The sequence below is a fragment of the Hylobates moloch genome, unplaced genomic scaffold (genome assembly GCF_009828535.3).
Source record: "Hylobates moloch isolate HMO894 unplaced genomic scaffold, HMol_V3 SCAFFOLD_13, whole genome shotgun sequence".
Lineage (NCBI taxonomy): Eukaryota > Metazoa > Chordata > Mammalia > Primates > Hylobatidae > Hylobates > Hylobates moloch.
In genome coordinates, this window is record NW_026652288.1 from 33,069,760 (window position 1) to 33,088,252 (window position 18,493).

General features: G+C 39.9%; 1 protein-coding gene across 6 annotated transcripts in view; it reads left to right on the plus strand.

The window, feature by feature from the left end:
- Positions 1 to 18,493, plus strand: part of LTBP1 (latent transforming growth factor beta binding protein 1) — a 462,412-nt gene that overhangs the window by 377,428 nt on the left and 66,491 nt on the right. For 4 of the 6 annotated variants that reach the window (XM_058426675.1, XM_058426676.1, XM_032172649.2 and 1 more), the window contains one exon: positions 16,574 to 16,717. In XM_058426675.1, the coding sequence (XP_058282658.1) occupies positions 16,574 to 16,717 (144 nt within the window). Of the gene's footprint in view, positions 1 to 12,181; positions 12,308 to 16,573; positions 16,718 to 18,493 lie in introns of all 6 variants that reach the window. The other 2 variants (XM_032172648.2, XM_032172650.2) reach the window with 1 other exon arrangement.

Consider the following 18,493-nt stretch of genomic DNA (forward strand, 5'->3'; position numbering starts at 1 on the left):
ACGTGATTTTTTCCTCTTTTCCCACCTTTCCATATTCACATATTGAAAGATTTTTCTCTTGTAAGCAGCATATAGTTGTTTTCTAATCCAGACTTATAATCCTTGTCTTTTAATTGAAGTGTTCAGTCAATATACACTTAATATAATTAGTGGCATTTAGGGGCCTTAAATCTATACTTTACTTTTTGTTTTTTAATTGTTTAATCTGCTCTTTGTTCTTTTTTCATTCCTTTATTTTATTTGCCTTATTTTGGAGTATTTAAATTTTTTATTTTACCATCCCCCCCCCACTTTGTTTCTCTATGATTTTTAACCGAACAATGTATGAAAGGAAATAAAATGCACCAAAAATTAAGATGTTTGGAATCTCAAATATATTCACCCAATATCTACTTTCACATAATAAAAAGTGAAATTATATACAAAGTTATTTGTATACAGTAGAAAAGTCCATCATAATATAAAAACAATTTTTCACTGGCAGTTTACCATTTGTATTTGAGGAAGGGATTAGGTCCAAAGTGTTTTTATTTTTCATTCAATAGAATCTTTGAATTAATGTTCAGAAGATTTTACTTTTGGGCAGAGTCTTCAGACTTTTATAAATGGAACAAATATAACTTTGTATGTAAGAAAACTTGGCTAGATTAAAAAGCATTTTAAAGGGTTTTATGTGTTTTTTTTGTTGTGAGAGTTTGGGGTTTTATTTGCTTGTTTGTAATTGCAATTATTGAGAATTGCAGTGACCTCCTAACTTAAATATGTGTTTATTATTAATTAATAATTATCAGTAGTATTTTATCTTACATAATATAATATCAAGCAAAACACTTCATCTTAAAATAAAGCAATATTTTATTTTCATTCAGAAAAAATAAAATGTTGCAAGTTTTCAATATTTTAAAAATATTTATGAATATGTATTTTATTTTTGTTTGTACAGTTGTATTTCACTCAAATGTTTATTCCTGTTAGGGTGGAATATATATTTATACACAAGTAAAATAATTAAAATATTTATTTAAGTATCCTCAAATAGTAGATTGCAAGTATGTGATTTTTCTGATTTTAAGAGTAACATAAGCCAGGTGTGGTGGTGGGTGCCTGTAGTTACAGCTACTTGGGAGGCTGAGGTGGGAGGATCATTTGAGCTTAGGAGTTTGAGGCCAGGCCAGCCTGGGTGATGTAGTGAGACACCATCTCCAAAAAAAAAGAGAAAGAGAGAGACACTCTCATTATAGAATAGAAAATTTAGAAAATTCTGAGAAATATAAAGAAAAAAATCATTTATCTATCAACCAGTGATAATTAATGTTAATATTTGACATTTTTTTTTTTTTTTTTGAGACGGAGTCTCGCTCTGTCGCCCAGGCTGGAGTGCAGTGGCGCGACCTCAGCTCACTGCAAGCTCCACCTCCCAGGTTCACACCATTCTCCTGCCTCAGCCTCCCGAGTAGCTGGGACTACAGGCACCTGCCACCGCGCCTGGCTAATTTTTTGTATTTTTAGTAGAGACGGGGTTTCACCATGTTAGCCAGGATGGTCTCGATCTCCTGACCTCGTGATCCACCCGTCTCAGCCTCCCAAAGTGCTGGGATTACAGGCGTGAGCCACAGCACCCGGCCGACATATTTCTTTTTTAATAGTTTTTAGTATTTAAAAATGAAATTATATACTTTATTTATTTAATTTTTTTTTTTTTAGACAGAGTCTTGCTCTGTTGCCCAGGCTGGAGTGCAGTGGCGCTATCTTGGCTCATTGCAAGCTCCACCTCCCGGGTTCACGCCATTCTCCTGCCTCAGCCTCCCGAGTAGCTGGGACTACAGGCACCCACCACCAGGCCCAGCTAACTTTTTTTGTGTAGGATTAATGAGAGGGAGGAGGAGAGAAGACTGTTTTGACTGAAGGATCTCTCTAAAGAAACAGCGTTTGAGCTGAGCTCAGGGCAAAGCCTCTGAGACAGAGAACTTGGTGCGCTCACGGGAGTGGAAAAGGCCATGCCTGGTTCTGAGGGAGGAGGTGGCAGTCTACAGCCACCCCACCCTAAATACACCTCTCATCTGATCTTGAAAGCTGAGCAGGGTCGGGCCTCACTAGTACTCAGATGGGAGAGAGAGGCTTAGCAAGGGTAGGACTGGGGAGGCAGGAACAGAATTTGCAACTTCCCACAAGAAATGTGGAGTTTGGGTGTTATTCTAAGTGTAACTGAAATAGACTGATAGATTCTGAGCAGGACAGTGATACACTATATTTCATCTTTCTAAAAAGATGCACATTTTTCCACCTTTAATACTGGGGCACTTCCTACAGTTGAAGTGGTTTTTAAAAAGCAGTGCAAAATAGTTTAATTTGTAGAGTTTTTTTTTTCTTTCTTTCTTAGTGGTACAGAAAATAATTGTGTTCTTTATAATGAGTGGAGTCTTCTATTTGATTTAATTCAGTAATTTATATTTTTAAGTACAGTGTTTCTGTTTTCCAGGTTGCTTTTTGGCAACGGGATTAGAGGAGCAGGAGAAAACTCAGGATCTCTTCTAGGATATTGTTATAATAGCTCAAGCCAGACATATTGGTAGCTCAGGCTAGAGCAGTGGCAACATGATGGAGAGAAATGAATGACTCAAAAAATGGTTTGGAGATAGAGCCTAGTGCTAGATTAGAACATAAAGTGGAACCCAATGTAGGACATGGAGGAGAATTGTTGAAGAGAGGTCATAGGTCCTGGCTTTAGCAAGTTGGTATTTGGTGGCACTATTTGCCGACATGGTAAAAAAAAATGAAGCAATTTTTTTGTAAAGATCAAGAGTGTGATTTGGTTATATTAAATTAGAGTTGCCTGTGAAATATCCATCTGGGTGTGTCCCATAGGGAATTGGATCAAGTTAATTCTAATGTTCAGAACAGAAATCTAGTCTGGAGATAAAAACTGGAAGTCATCAGACCTAGACCGCATTTGAAGCCATCAGAATGGATGAGACCACCAAGAGAGATCATAGAATGAGAAAAAAAGAAGGTCTAGGACTAAGCTCTGAGAAACGCCAACATATAGGGGTCAAGTAAAAGAGACCGTGTAGGAGGAGTCCAGGGAGTAAGAGGAAACACAGGAGGATATGGTACTGCAGAATCCAAGGGAAAAGCGTTCTTCAAGGAGAGAGTGGTCAACCGCATTGAATACTACTGAGAGCTCTGCTAAGAGGACAAGAAGAATCCTTTGGGTTTTACAAAATGGTGACCTTGTCAGGTGCTGTGTCAGTGGAATCTTGTATTCAGGAGCCACACAAGAATGAATGGGAACTGATGGAGTAAACACAGCATTCGTAGATAAGTCAAGAACCTTGGCTGTTAAAAAGGAGTAAGAAATATGGAATGATCCAACAGAGAGGGAAAGAAGGTGATGCAGGAGAGAGGCCAGATGGACAAGCTCAGACAGCATGTGGCAAAGGCCTTTATGCCATTACCCATGGAGGAAAACTGAAGAGGTTTAAGCAGAGAACTATTTGATTGGACTATTTCAGTAGGTAAATTATTCTGTCATTGTGGGAGATGAATTTGGGGTCTTTAATGAGTGTCTGAAAGCACAAAACTCAGTTTGGAAGCCATTGCAGGAATTTGAGTGAAAGATAATGTGTTGGAGAGGAAAGGAGAGATTGGAGATATAACCAAAAGATAAAATCAGAAGAATGTGGTGACTGGATATGGAGCAGTAATCAGGGATGACTCCCACATTTTTGGGTAACTAGGATGATATATGTGATTTTTAGAATGGTTTCCAATAGGCTGTCTTTAACTGTAGATGGTGAATACCTGTTGTCTACGTAGTGGTTGACAAAAATGGAGTAGTGTTGGTTTAGTTTCTCTGGAATATAGGAATGAGGCTTATCTGGGTAATTTTTACAGAATAATTTAAGTAGGCTGGTCGTGGTGGCTCACACTTGTAATCCCAGCACTGGTTGGCCGAGGTGGGAGGATCACTTGAGCCCAGGAGTTTGAGATCAGCCTGGGCAACATAATGAGACCTCATCTCTACTAAAAATTTAAAAAAAAAAAAAAAAAAGCCAGGCATGGCAGCACACACCTGTGGTCCCAGCTGTTTGAGAGGCTGAGGTAGGAGGATTGCTTGGGCCTAGGGAGTTGAGGCTGCAGTGAGCTATGATCATGGCACTGCTCTCTAGTGTGGGCAACAGAATGAGACCCTGTCTCTAAAATAAATAAATAAGTAAATTTTTTTGAAAGTAGTACATCTCCATGCTGGAAAAAAAAAAAAAAAAAAAAAGATGTCTCATTGGCCAGCCTTCTTTTCTAGAAGGTAATTATGGGAAAGTTGAATTTCAAATAATTTGTTACCTATGTCATTTCTTATTGCATATCTTAGGCTGCTAGCTTTCAAAACAGATTGTGACCATCAAGGTCCCCGTGTTTTTTTCCTGCCCTTCTCTGTCAAGGGATAGCATGGTAGTCAGACTCAGCTCAGGGACGTCGTCTGCTGTTTCTGGCCTATTCCCATCTCCTAGAATAAAGTTATTTTCCATAACACATATGGGCTATATTCCCCAGCCTTGTCGATGTTGCCAGACCTCAGTGGACTTTTTTTAAAAGGATCTTTCCATATCCTATTGTATTGTCTGGACCATCTCCAAATCCAGTTTTTAATTTCCTATTGGCTAAATTTTATTTTCTTTCTTTAGGCCTTGTGCTCATCTTCCGCTTAATGCTGGCTTCCCTCCTGTGCTGTGAGAGAGACCTTAATCGCTTGTGGGCCAGCAGCCATGCCATTTTAAAATTCTTTTGGGCAGCTATTCAGCTGGTTTAACATCTTTCACTCCCACTTCTTGGCTGAGATTTACTCTCTCCTAGCCGGCTTCCATTCCTTGTTCAGAAAGGAGTGTGAGGGCTGCATTTCCAGTCTAAGCCCCTTTTCTTTGGATCTGTTTTCCTAAGATTCTGGCACCAAACACTTAACCAATTTCAGTTGGTTAGGAAGTTCTGAGCTAAAATAGTGGGCCATTTTCTTCTTATGAAGAGATCCAGGAGCACCGATGCTAGACATGGTCCTAAGTCCTGGGACCTCCTGAGACTTGCAACCATGGGTGCCTGATGTGCTTTCTTCCAAGGGTCTCCTACAAAAATATCTTCTTCATGGCCCACAGTAGCTCTAGTATCTAGATTTCAAGTATGATGATATTTCTTGTATTAAAGGACAGAGATGCCTAAGTCTTATTTAAGGACAAGAAGACTTGATAAAACTGGAAGCCAGTAGGTGATGAGTCGAAGAGTAACAGATGGTGAGTTCTGACCTCCATCTTTGTAGTGGACAAACTCCAGTGTGCTTGTTGGGCTCACAGTTTGGTTAGTTCTGTTCACCATCTAGGACTAACCTTTTATAACTATCATCATGGTGACAGGTAAGAGAATGTGATGGCTAGAACCACAGACGGATTCAGAGGATTCTTCTCTGACCAGGCCCTGTTCCTCTGCAAGCTCTCCCGCTAACTGACTATGTAACCTAGAGGCAAGTCACTTCCCCTTTCTAGCCCTCAGTTTTCTGGTTATTAAAATGAAGAGACTGAACTGGATAATCTTCAGGTTTCCTTTAAGTCAAAATGGACGATATGATTCATCTAAAAATGTTCTAAGACAGGAAGGCCGTTTCTTCACAACTCTCAGTAGCTTTGGAGATTTTCCTATGAATTATCCATTACCAAAAAAGGACACTCCCATTCCCACTATCCACTTCTCTGGTGCATCCTGGCAGCAGAAGGAAAGCTCATTAGTGAGCTGCTTCCCCTAATAGATGAGTATGTTTTGCTCAGAATAAGGAAGAAGGAAGTCAACAAAATAAGAGCAGGAGATGTTAAGAAACTAAGAAGAAGCACTTTCCTAAAAATGCAAAACCAAAAACTGAAGAATATATCTGAAAAAAGAACACCAAATCATTTTACTAATGAAATAGACACAAATACCCCTTTCTTTCCAATATACATCGTTTTCAGAATATATACAGATACACATAGACTTTTCTGCATGTAATGCAAGACACCTAACGGAACTATTAAGATTTGTTATGAATTTTAGTGTTGAGTTCTTAAAATTAAAACAATTTTAATTTTTTTATTCTTAAACAAGATTTACATGACCCCAACCTCTTTTAGAAAACCCTGCCTTCTTTCCATACTTGTTCTTTATTTCGTAGTTCACTTTATGTAAATGAGAAGGTGACACAGGTGTCTGGCCTTACACCTTTATTTGAGAATTCGGGAGTGCATGGGTTCGAGTTCTACTTTTGTATGTAGACTCCCTGAATGCAATCAGTAGGTTTTTAAAAACTTTTCATTCATTGAGAAAATGTCTTCAGTAAAAAGCGTCTGGACAAGGAAAATAGATCTGCCAAGTAGATCAATAAAGACCCTCAAAAGCGTGGGTCTATTAGTCATTGACAACATTGCTCCTTTTTAAATGAGCCACTCATAGTTCCCGTCACCCAGAACTATATTCTATTTTTCTTTCTGACATTTATGTAATTTTTTATTGGGAAATTCACATCAGGGATCGATTCTCCTTGGTTTGTATAATTCTTTCTTGACTTAATTCCATTGAAATATCAATATTTATATCTACCTTCTTCAGTAAAGTATAAATAGCAACACTTGCATGATGAATCAGCAACTTTTGTAATGCCACACCTGATTTTTCTGGATTGACAAGTGACAATTGATCACTAGACAAATCACGCCTGTAATCACTAACCCGCTGGATAGTATTACCAATGATATCATGCATGGCCCTTACAGATCACTAAGCAAAATTGCTTCAGTAGTTTTAACAGAATCACCCTTCATTAAGCGAAAACATATGATATTTGGATGATTCAAAATATAGTTTCATCTTCCAAATTCAACTTTAGCAAAAAAGGATGACTTTCACTTGTTCATTTAGTCTTGCTGGGACTTCTACTCTAATGTAGTAAATTTTCTTAACATTTAGCTTTATTTCTCTAGAATTACTCTTATTTGTAGCAGTTCTTTTCATTGCATGTATATACAGGACTAACAATGGAAAAATATCTCAGAGAGCTCACATCATCAAAGAAGATTCTAATGAAATAATGTTTTTTCTTGTAGAGGTCATTAAAGTGAAACAAATGTTGTCCTCCTATTAAGCTATTACCTCACCTCATTGTTGAAAACATGAAACTGCTGAGAGTTACATTATATCATTTTTATAAAATATTAGTTGCTGAAGAGCTAGTTTCCAGCAGGCATTCCACGTTATTTTTTCCTATTCATTCAAATCCAAAATATTGCTCATCTAAACTTTCTCGGTTAATCACTGTTACAGTAAGTCTGAGACTGCAAGACGCCCAGTAATTCATAACCGGCTTGGGGCTTGTTCACCTTCAGGTCAATTATTTGGTTCCTGTGCACAGTAACGAGAAATTATCATCTGCTATCATAGCATAGAATTAATAAAAAGGAAAGCAAAAGGTTTTCCTTCAAGAATCTGGACTGAAAAGCCACCAGGTTTCTGGTACATACCTTCTCTTTCTCCTCCTTTGCTATCCTTCCACTCATTTTAGTAGGGAAATAAGTTGCTGGTGAGGTTAAGTTAAAGGTTCCTCACCCTGAGAAATAGCCCTTGATAAGCACAGCAGTGGCACAAAATGCTCTGGGAGCCAAGAGGAGAGTCCCTGAGATCTGCTCGTGGAGTAGTTAAAGAAGGTGCTGCAGAGGAGGTGTCCCTTGGGCTGACTCCTGAAGGGCCAAGAGGCATTTCTAAGTAAGTCCAGGGAAAAGGGGTGGCATGGAGATTCCACCGGAAGGAGTATGCACCAAGTCCATGAAAAATTAAAGACCATAGGTTTTCAAAGACCTCTAGTATGCTAATTGAGCCAGAGTGCAAATTGGGAAGGAGGTTGTCTGGAAACTGTGGCCAGACATATAGGCAGGAGGCAGATGAGGAAGGGTGTTCCATGCCCTTCTAAGGAGTGTGGTTACCCTTTAGCCAAGAAGAGATTCTGAACACTGTGAGCAAGGGAATGGTACTGGTGAGTTTGCATTTTGCAGAGAGCACATTGGCAGTTTTAGGTGGAGAATGGATAGAGGGAGGGAGGCAAGACTGGAGATGGGAAGATGACCCACCAAGAGTATGCGTATCAGGAAAGATAGTAAAGACAGCATGACAGGGAAGGACAGAGAATAGGAGAAAGTGAAGGGTGATATTAAGATTTCTGGCTTGGGTGACAGATTGGATTTGCTGATGAAGGAAATACGAGAAATGGAGTTGAGATGAGGAGGCGAGTGATAATAAATTCATTTATTATGAATATATCCAATAGGTATTAGGTAAGTAGTTCTAAAGGACAGAGGTAAATTTTTGAGAGAGACTGGGAAATGATCAGTATGTAAATGGTAATTGAAGCATTTCCGAGTTTCTTTCCAGTCCTGAAATCCTATGGTTCAATGAATAACACAAATAATCTGTTTGACCTACACCCATCTCAGAAAGCCTATAATTAGCAGTGGCCTGTGTTAAGTGATTTGGTGACGCGATGCAATTCCTCCTCAAGTTGTGATCAGTAAATAAATTGTGATCTCAGCCTCATGCTGACATTGAAAATCAATCAGAACAGATTTATTGAGTATTTCTTTTTGTGTTCAGTGTTGTAAGGGAGATTCATTTTTTAGATTGGAAATAATTTCATTGATTTGTCCTTTTTTTTTTTTTTTTTTTTTTTTGAGACGGAGTTTTGCTCTTGTTGCCCAGTCTGGAGTGCAATGGCGTGATTTCAGCTCACTGCAACCTCTGCCTCCCGGGTTCAAGCAATTCTCCTGCCTCAGCCTCCCAAGTAGCTGGGATTATAGTCATGCGCCACCACGCCGGGCTAATTTTGTATTTTTAGTGGAGACAGGGTTTCTCCAAGTTGGTCAGGCTGGTCTTGAACGCCCGACCTCAGGTGATCCGCCTGCCTCAGCCTCCCAAAGTGCTGGGATTACAGGCATGAGCCACCGCACTGGGCTTCACTGATTTTTTAATTTAAGTCACCAAGGTCAGGAAATGGAGTTTAGTAGGAAAACAGTGAATACAGTTTTAGGCTTGATAAGTTTAAGTTCATGGCAGAAGATCCAATGGAAATGATTAAGAAATGTGCCTGCACCCCGTCTCTATTAAAAATACAAAACATTAGCCAGGCGTGGTGGCGAGCGCCTGTAGTCCCAGCTACTCAGGAGGCTGAGGCAGGAGAATGGCGTGAACCCAACAGGTGGAGCTTGCAGTGAGTGGAGATCGCGCCACTGCACTCCAGCCTGGGCGACAAAGCGAGACTCCGTCTCAAAAAAAAAAAAAAAAAAAATGCTCTGGAGAAGAATCTTGACTGGAGAGGAGGATGGGGGATTTATCCCAAGAAGCATGGTCACTGAAACTGGGAGAGCGTGGGAAGGTTGGAGGAGGGGAGTGCCGAGCACACAGCAGATTTCAGGCAGGGCCGGAGCCTTGGCAGACACCCACCTTCAGGCTGCCAAAGGGCAAAGACAAGCTCAAGGTAGAACAAGAAGAATATTCTGTCACTGAACGTGGGAAGAGAGTGTTCAAGGAGTGGGCATCCAGCCAGACTCAGAGGTCAGGGGTGACTGACCGGAAGATGATCGTGAGATTTAATGATGAGCTGGTCATTGGTGCTTCTTCTCATAGGAGTCTCAGTGGCATAAAGTGTTAGGAAGTAAGATTATAGGTCATTGAGGAGGAGGAAGAGGAATAGTAGTAATAATAAAGTTGACGTGTACTATATTGGATGCCTCCCTACGTTACATGCCAGGCAGTCTTCAAAGCACTTTGTATGTGTTATTTTGTTTAATGCTCACAGTAATTGTAGGAACTTACCAATATTATTAATATTATTCATATTGATACTATTGTTTCCATTTACACATAGACTGTAATAGGAAATAAAGAAAATGAGTATAGACAATTCTTTGCGACATTCTGCAGTGACACAAAAAGTTTAATTCCCCCCAAACTAAATTCTATCAAGTGAAATTGAACTTGTCATTTTCTTTAGCATTTGTTATCTGATTTCATTATTTGAACATTAAAGTACAATCTTCACATACATTTGGATGCTCTCGTTACATTTTCTTAATTGTTTCTCTAAAAACTTACATTTTGGCATGACTGTTAAGTCCAGGGGCAGAGAGAGCAGAGTACCAGGCGTGAGTGGTATGAGATATGGCAGTGCCCAAGGAGAAGAAAAGCACAATGGGTGCTGATATGATCAGGTGAAAACTATTTTCAAGCAATTTTAACATTTTTGAAGGCAGTGAGGGTAGGATCCAGGGGAGGAATAACTGAAGATGTTGGAGAAGGATGAGCAGGTGGGACCTTGAGGCAGAGACTGGTCAGGATGGGAGAAGGAGCCCTGCCAGAAAGGAGAAGGGACGTAGGTTTTTTGTTAGTTTGTTTTGAGTTGAGAAAATAAGTTTAAAAGAGAAAATGTGGCCAGGTGCGGTGGCTCAAGCCTGTACCCAGCACTTTGGGAGGCCGAGGTGGGCAGATCACGAGGTCAGGAGATCGAGACCATCCTGGCTAACATGGTGAAACACCATCTCTACTAAAAATACAAAAAATTAGCCAGGCGTGGTGGTGGGCGCCTGTAGTCCCAGCTACTCGGGAGGCTGAGGCAGGAGAATGGCGTGAACCCGGGAGGTGGAGCTTGCAGTGAGGCGAGATTGCGCCACTGCACTCCAGCCTGGGTGACAGAGTGAGACTCCGTCTCACTCAAAAAAAAAAAAAAAAATATATATATATATATATAAAAATAAAAATAAATAAATAATAAAAGAGAAAATGCTCAATTTTATTAATAGTAACTCTCCCCAAACTAAATTCTGTCAGGTGAACTTGAACTTGTCATTTTCTTTAACATTTGTTACCTGATTTCATTATTTGAACATAAAAGTGCAATCTTCTTCACATATATTTGGATGCTGTCATTAACATTTTCTTAATTATTTCTCCAGGCCAGGCGCGGTGGCTCACGCCTGTAATCCCAGCACTTTGGGAGGCCAAGGTGGGCGGATCACGAGGTCAGGAGATCAAGACCATCCTTGCTAACACAGTGAAACCTTGTCTCTACTAAAAATACAAAAAAAATAGCTGGGTGTGGTGGCAGGCACCTGTAGTCCCAGCTCATCGGGAGGCTGAGGCAGGAGAATGGCATGAACCCAGGAGGCGGAGCTTGCAGTGAGCTGAGATCGCGCCACTGCACTCCAGCCTGGGCGACAGAGCGAGACTCTGTCTCAAAAAAAAAAAAAAAAAAGTTTTTTCTCCAAAAACTTGCATGTGGCATGACTGTTAAGTCCAGGGGCAGAGAGAGCAGAGTACCAGACGATGGGTGGTGTAGATATGGCAGTGCCCAAGGAGAACGGGAAGGAAAGAACGGAGAAGGAAATTAGTAACTGTAAGAATAAAGAATTCTATCTAAAAGTCTGTTGTAACTTTGCAATTGAGGCATCACCTTTATAAGAATGTTTTTATTAATGAGGGAAAAAGGCACAAGGTCACTCTCATCAGGTTTATGGAGAACAAAATGAATTGGCAGGTCAGTCAATCAGCTGGAGCAACCAGGACCTTGAGTGGCTGTAAATTGGTGGCATAAAATCTTTTCTTTTGGCACTGGGACCGACTGGCTACCCTGCTGACTTCATCAGACTCTCTCTTGACTTCCTGAGGATGTTGTGTAGTCTGGATCAAGGTTATCCACAAGGTTAAGTAAACCATTGCTCATTTCCACCTGTAACTATCAGATGCAAATACTATTAGCATTTACTGCAACTAAAACAAGTGACAATATTTTCACATATTTTCTCTGTAGGAATATAAGGCTCCTTGGAAATAAAGAGTTGAAAACATTTAGGTAATACTTTGCAGCCATCATTTCAGTCTAAAAACATTTCTTAAGGAAAAGTAGTAAATGTTTTTTTCATAGAACCCAACATTTTGGCTGTTAAACCATTTTCATCAAAACATTTTATTTATATGTAAAATGTTTTAAAAGCTGTTTTCTGTGTAAACATGTTCATCTCATCATCACACACTAATCAGGATGTGTTGAGTGCCTCTGTTTATCCATTAATATCTGGTGTTTGTCAGCCTGTGTTTGTTTTGTGTCTGATGTTCCATGTCTTTTTTGCAGATATTGATGAATGTGTAAACAACACTGTTTGTGACAGTCACGGGTTTTGTGACAATACAGCTGGCTCCTTCCGCTGCCTCTGTTATCAGGGCTTTCAAGCCCCACAGGATGGGCAAGGGTGTGTGGGTGAGTTTTTAGATTTTTTCCCAACGTGTTTCACATGTCCCTAGGGAAAAGAAATCACAGTGAACAACAGGAGCTTTTAAGCAGGTAATTTGGGTAGAGCTTTATCATAATTTGATTTTGTCATACAATTTGAGGGTGTGCAAAAATATCCTATGTTGGCCGGGTGCATGGCTCACACTTGTAACCCCAGCACTTTGGGAGGCCAAGGTTGGAGAATTACTTGAGGCCAGGAGTTTGAGACCAGCCTGGGTAACATGGTGAGATCTTTTCTCTATGAATAAAAATTAAAAAAAAAAAATTAGCCAAGCTTGATGGTGGATGCCTGTAGTCCCAACTGCTTGGGAGGCTGAGGTGGGAGGACCTCATGTGCCCAGGAGTTTGAGGCTGCAGTAAGCCGTGATCATGCCACTGCATGCCAGCTTGGGCAACAGAGCAAGACCCTGTCTCCAAAAAAAAAAAAAAAAAAAAAATCCTATGGCTTCTGAAATTGTTAGGGACATTAAGAAATACAAAAGTATGACTTTACATTTAAATGAATTTTAACAAGAACATCTGTTTAAACTCTTAACTGAGTATGCAGAACTCTAGACTCCCTTCAGCACAGGAAGTAGAGTCTGGTGTGTGGTATAGATTGTCTGTCTTTGAAATGCACCCCCTTAGACAGTGCATTTAAGGCAAAGTATTGCCAGGAGCTTCAGTGTCCAGGAATGATACCTGTAAAAGGATGCTTTGAATTGTGCAACTGTATTTCCTCAGTCTGTTCCAGGATTGACAGGGCTGGAAGGAATCTTGAGTATCATCAGATGTCCTGGAATATGGTCCAACAAATGCTCACACAGAAAATAATTTGTATTTCATTGTCTGACAAGATGTGATTTCTTCACGTCCAACTCATTATGAAACATATTTGCAGTTAAAGCAATTAAATGGGAAAGAGAAGAAAGGTTATCAAATTCAAGACTTTGTAGATAGCAAGACTTTTCTTTTTCTTTATTCTTAGAGAAAATAGCCATGTTCACTACATGGCAGATGAAACTTGAGGAGTCTATTGCCTATTTGGTTTGAAAATTTGCAATTAAAACATTAGTTCATTTGCCATCCATATTAAACTTGGAAAACAAAATTTTTAAGGTTTAATGATAATGTCACTTAAATAATAACTGCTTTTGTGGAATTATGAAATTCAGTTAATTCTCAACCAAAAATTATTTACAAAGCAGTGATATGATTTCATGCATAAGCAGTAGCTAGTCAAAAACATAGATAATTATTCAAGAATTATTCACAACAAGACATAGTTATTTAATAATATAGCTAAGACTATCCTAATCTTAGTTCAAACTCCTGCTTTAGCCACCTTTCCACCAAAATACAGTTGTTTGACATTTGCATAATATTTTCACCAGATAGGTCTTGTGATGTGGCCCCTACTTTTCATCTTAGCTTTACCACTTCCTTCTTCACCTGTTGTTTCCAGCAACGTCAGACTGGTTGTCGTTGCCCATGTCACTGTGCAATTATTTGACTGTCGTTCACTCCTTCTGCTGGGAATATCCTCCTGACCTCTCCTTCCCTGAGCCCTGGATGTTTTGCACTCATTCTTGAAGACTGAGGTTCAGTGTCATCTTCCAGACACCACCCCTGCTCCATTCCTCACTCTCAAGCTGAGCTGTGACCTCTGCTTCCAGAGCACCTTCAGCAAATTCTATTATAGCACTTACGACCTTTGGGGGAATAATTTAATAATGGGTATACCACCTGCAGCCCCCTTCTGCAAGGCTATGACCTCTGTATGATTGAAAACTTTCTCGCTTCTCCCTGGGCAGGGCACAATGCTTGGCTTGTTATAGGTGCTCAGTAAATTTTGTTTAACTACCAACTGTTTGAATAACATGTTGAACCATATCTGGAAACCATGTCACCTATCTGGAGTCCACATAGCTCCAGAGCCCCTGCTTAATGTTCATTTCTAACCAGCCAGATGAGCACACCAAACCCATGCTGACATTTCAGCTTGGCACACAAAACACTACCTTAAAGAAGGAATATTTGTTATCATTTTGGTGAACTCAACAAATGTCATTTTCTTTGTGTTTGTATTTATTCTTTCAAAAATATTTACTGAGCACCTATGATATGCACTTCACACTGGGTGTTCTGTAGAGCTACAGGGATGAGTCAGCACCTCCCCCATTATCACCTACTCATCCTTCAGCTATTTGCTCCAGTATCATTTCTCTAACTCAGCCCCGCATTTAAGGTCTGCTGTTCCATGCTTTCATTGAGCTCTGAACTTTTCACTCCTCACACTCACTGAAGCGTGTGCGATTATTTTGTTAATTTCCCTAACTGGACTGTAAGTTCCATGAAGGCAGGAGCTGGGACTGCTGGCTCATCATTGTTTCCCCACGTATAGGCTGTACAGGCCTGCACCACAGAAGTAAGCTAGGAAATATTTCTTGATTGAATTATTGCAGTCTGATGGGATAGAGTTTATTAGCCATGTCAATGATACATGTTGGAAAGTACAAAGTTCCACTGGACATTTACCTAAAATTGATAAATGTGAACTGGCAATTTCTTAAGTTTTTCTGGTCTCAATATGACTGTCCAGGTTGATTAAATATTTCAACTCTGCTTTACTTTATGTTATGGTATTTTTCACAAGTGAAACCAGTTCATTGGATGTATGTCTCTTTATATATAAATGAAATGGAAAACTGAGGTAATTATCCAAATAAGTCAAGATATATAAGTTTTTTGTCCAATTAACTGGGTATACCAGGTGAAAGGAGGATTTTTTTTCTCTGGAATGATTTAGATAATTGCTCAAATTTTTAACTTTGTATAAACCATCTCAAAGTATGCTCATGAAAGGTAATGTTTGTACATGTTTAATGCATAAGACACGTGAGCATTTCAGACTTTAAGTCAGGTGCTTTACTGAACTGGATACTCATGAATAAAATGTTGTAGGAGGAAAGAGGGTAAAAAGCACTGTTGGACAACATCAAACATAAAATTAGCCTTTCATTAGGGCTACGTACTTGCAAAATGTTGAATAAAGTGTACTTGTCACTGAGATTCTTTGACTGTATTTTAATTATGTATATTTAAGTACAGAAGAAAAACATTTAGCAAAATAGAAATTACACAGTAGAACATCAACAGAATTTGAAAAGGTGTCATGAGATCAGTGATTAGTTGTTGGACCAATTTGTTTCACATGAATGATTAATGCAGCATGATGAGTATCTACAGGGGTCTTTCCTTCATTTCTCAAAGGAACGTGTAATCTGAATTCTATCGGTAATTATGGATGCTTTGGCTACCAGAAAACTGTATTTTCAGATATTTAAGTATATTTTAAAAGCTTTTTAAATGAACTTAATTCTGTGGTTACTGAAGTGTCAGTGAGTCTAACTTCGCCTGAATTAAGAACTGAGAGTAGGCCTGGGCGTGGTGGCTCACGCCTGTAATCCCAGCACTTTGGGAGGCCAAGGCAGGTGGATCACTTGAGGTCAGGAGTTCATGACCATCCTGGCCAACATGGTGAAATCCTGTCTCTACTAAAAGTACAAAAATTAGCCAGGCACGGTGGTGCATGCCTATAATCCCAGCTACTCAGGAGGCTGAGGCAGGAGAATCACTTGAACCTGGGAGACAGAGGTTGTCAGTGGGCACATACTAGGTTTGCAGTACAATTCCAGGGTATCCTTTAAAACTAAATTGGGAATTGGCTGGGCGCAGTGGCTCACGCCTGTAATCCCAGCACTTTTGGAGGCCAAGGTGAGCAGATCACAAGGTCAGGAGATCGAGACCATCCTGGCTAACACGATGAAACCCCGTCTCTACTTAAAATACAAAACAAATTAGCAGGGCGTGGTGGCGGGCACCTGTGGTCCCAGCTACTCAGGAGGCCGAGGCAGGAGAATGGCATGAACCCGGGAGGCGGAGCTTGCAGTGAGCCGAGATCGCGCCACTGCACTCTAGCATGGGCGACAGAGCGAGACTCCGTCTCAAAAAAAAAAAAAAAAAAAAACGAAATTGGGAATTGTCTTGAATTTTCATAGTCCTTTCGTACAAACCAAATCTGACATCTCTACCTTAAAGAGCCCCTTCCCTAAAAGAGCAGAAGGGGTTTGACTGCTCTCTGGGGATCGCCTTCTTTTCAGCAAGACACTATTAGTCCTGGCACAGCTGGTAAAATAGAGAGCTGTCATGAATGAGGCACACATCTCACTTGGTCTGTTTTCCCTTTTCCAGATGTGAATGAATGTGAACTGCTCAGTGGGGTGTGTGGTGAAGCCTTCTGTGAAAACGTGGAAGGGTCCTTCCTGTGCGTGTGTGCTGATGAAAACCAAGAGTACAGCCCCATGACTGGGCAGTGCCGCTCCCGGACCTCCACAGGTAAGTCCCAGTGACACTGTGCAAGGGAATGGCAGGCTCTTCTCAAAAACCTGCACCCACACAGCTTTGGGATAAACGCTGGGAGTGAGATAAGAAGAAGCCAGATGTCCTGACACAGTGCTGTCTCTGGAAGCTTCCATGATCTTCTGTGCCTGCCTTGTCAGTGGAATTAAGATGTGGGTGATGACTCTTTGGGCTAGATGGCCTCTAATGTTCTATCCAAACCAGAGACGCCTCCAGTAAGGTAAAGGATCCAAAATGATGAGGACATTTGCTGGGGATTGCTTAAAACTTAGAGAGCTATCAGCTCAGGATTTAATGTGGCACCATCTCATTAAGTTGCATAATCCTCCATACGTTCTTGGCCCTTAGAGAAATGTGTCTTGACACTTCTCTAAATTAAAAGCAACATAGAGGCCTCTTAGGATCTACAAAGACTTCCACTTGGAATTCTTAAGGTGTTTTTCCAGAATTTGGCCTAGAGAGTAGCTATGTTTGCATTTGCTTAAAATTTGATTTAGGCTGTGTCGTCACTGTGCAAACTGAAATAGAGAGTCGGACTGTTTTCCAGATAAATTAATCAACTTCCCAATCACCCTTTTAGTTTGTGCCATGTAGCTATAGCTTGGTTGTATTTTAGGGAAAGCAAAGGCCCAAATGGTCTTTTGAGAACCAAGTAAAATGAAACATAGACCATTTTTTTCTCTCTCAGTCAGTTTTATCCATGCTTCCATAATAGCTTTCACTACTCCTCTGGAGGGTACACTTGTTCTGTGTAAAATAGCTATCTTTGCAAGTAATAGGAAATGAAATATGAAAATATTTTCACCCACACATATTTCCTCAGTTATTAAATATAGAAAGGTGAAGGGTACAGAATTAAATGAACAGATTGTAATTCAAAAACTTTGTGAAAGAGAAGAGACAGGTTATTACTGGTGAGAGGATTTCTCTTCATTCAAGTGACCACCACAACAATACATATTCCCTAAAGAAGAGACTTTTCATTTTAATTGGATCTACAATAGCAAAAAACAAACCAAAAAAACAAAAAAATCTGGTTGGCCACTAACAGAATTGGTTAACTGTCTTTTTCTTATTTTTGCTTGGTTCCGTAAGGTAGCAACTCACCTACAGTGTTATTTTGAATGAATTAATTCATATGTCATAATATATAGCCATTAAATGGTCTAGGTGATGCTTAGATAGTCATGAGGAAGAAAAAATGTATGTGATACAATGTTAAGTGAAAAAATACAGGCTATTCCAATGATCACACTCTAGAGGAAGGGAGAGTGAGAATACGTAAAAAGATAATTGTTAGACCGAACCAGTAACGAGTTGAGCTTATTCATTTGTGTAACTCCTCGCAGCTTTTACTTTTATCATGCCTCAATTTGCATAGTTGACGGTGAACTTTTATTATATGGAGTCTTAAGACTGTCTTATGACAAGCTTCATTTAAAAAAAATTTTCTAGCAGTATCCTGAGAGACTGAGTTTAGCCATAAACTTCAGCAGAAGCCTTCTGTCTAATTTCATCAGAGCCAATAATTGATCAGTTATTTGAAAAAGGTGATTAAAAACTGGAAATCATAAAAAGGTAACATTATCTTCTAAATTTAATTTTTAACCCAAAGGATATAAGTGCATTTGGCCAGGTGTGGTGGCTCATGCCTGTAATCCCAGCATTTTGGGAGGCAGAGGCAGGCAGATCACTTGAGGCCAGGAGTTCTAGACCAGCTTGGCCAACAAGATGAAACCCTGTCTCTACTAA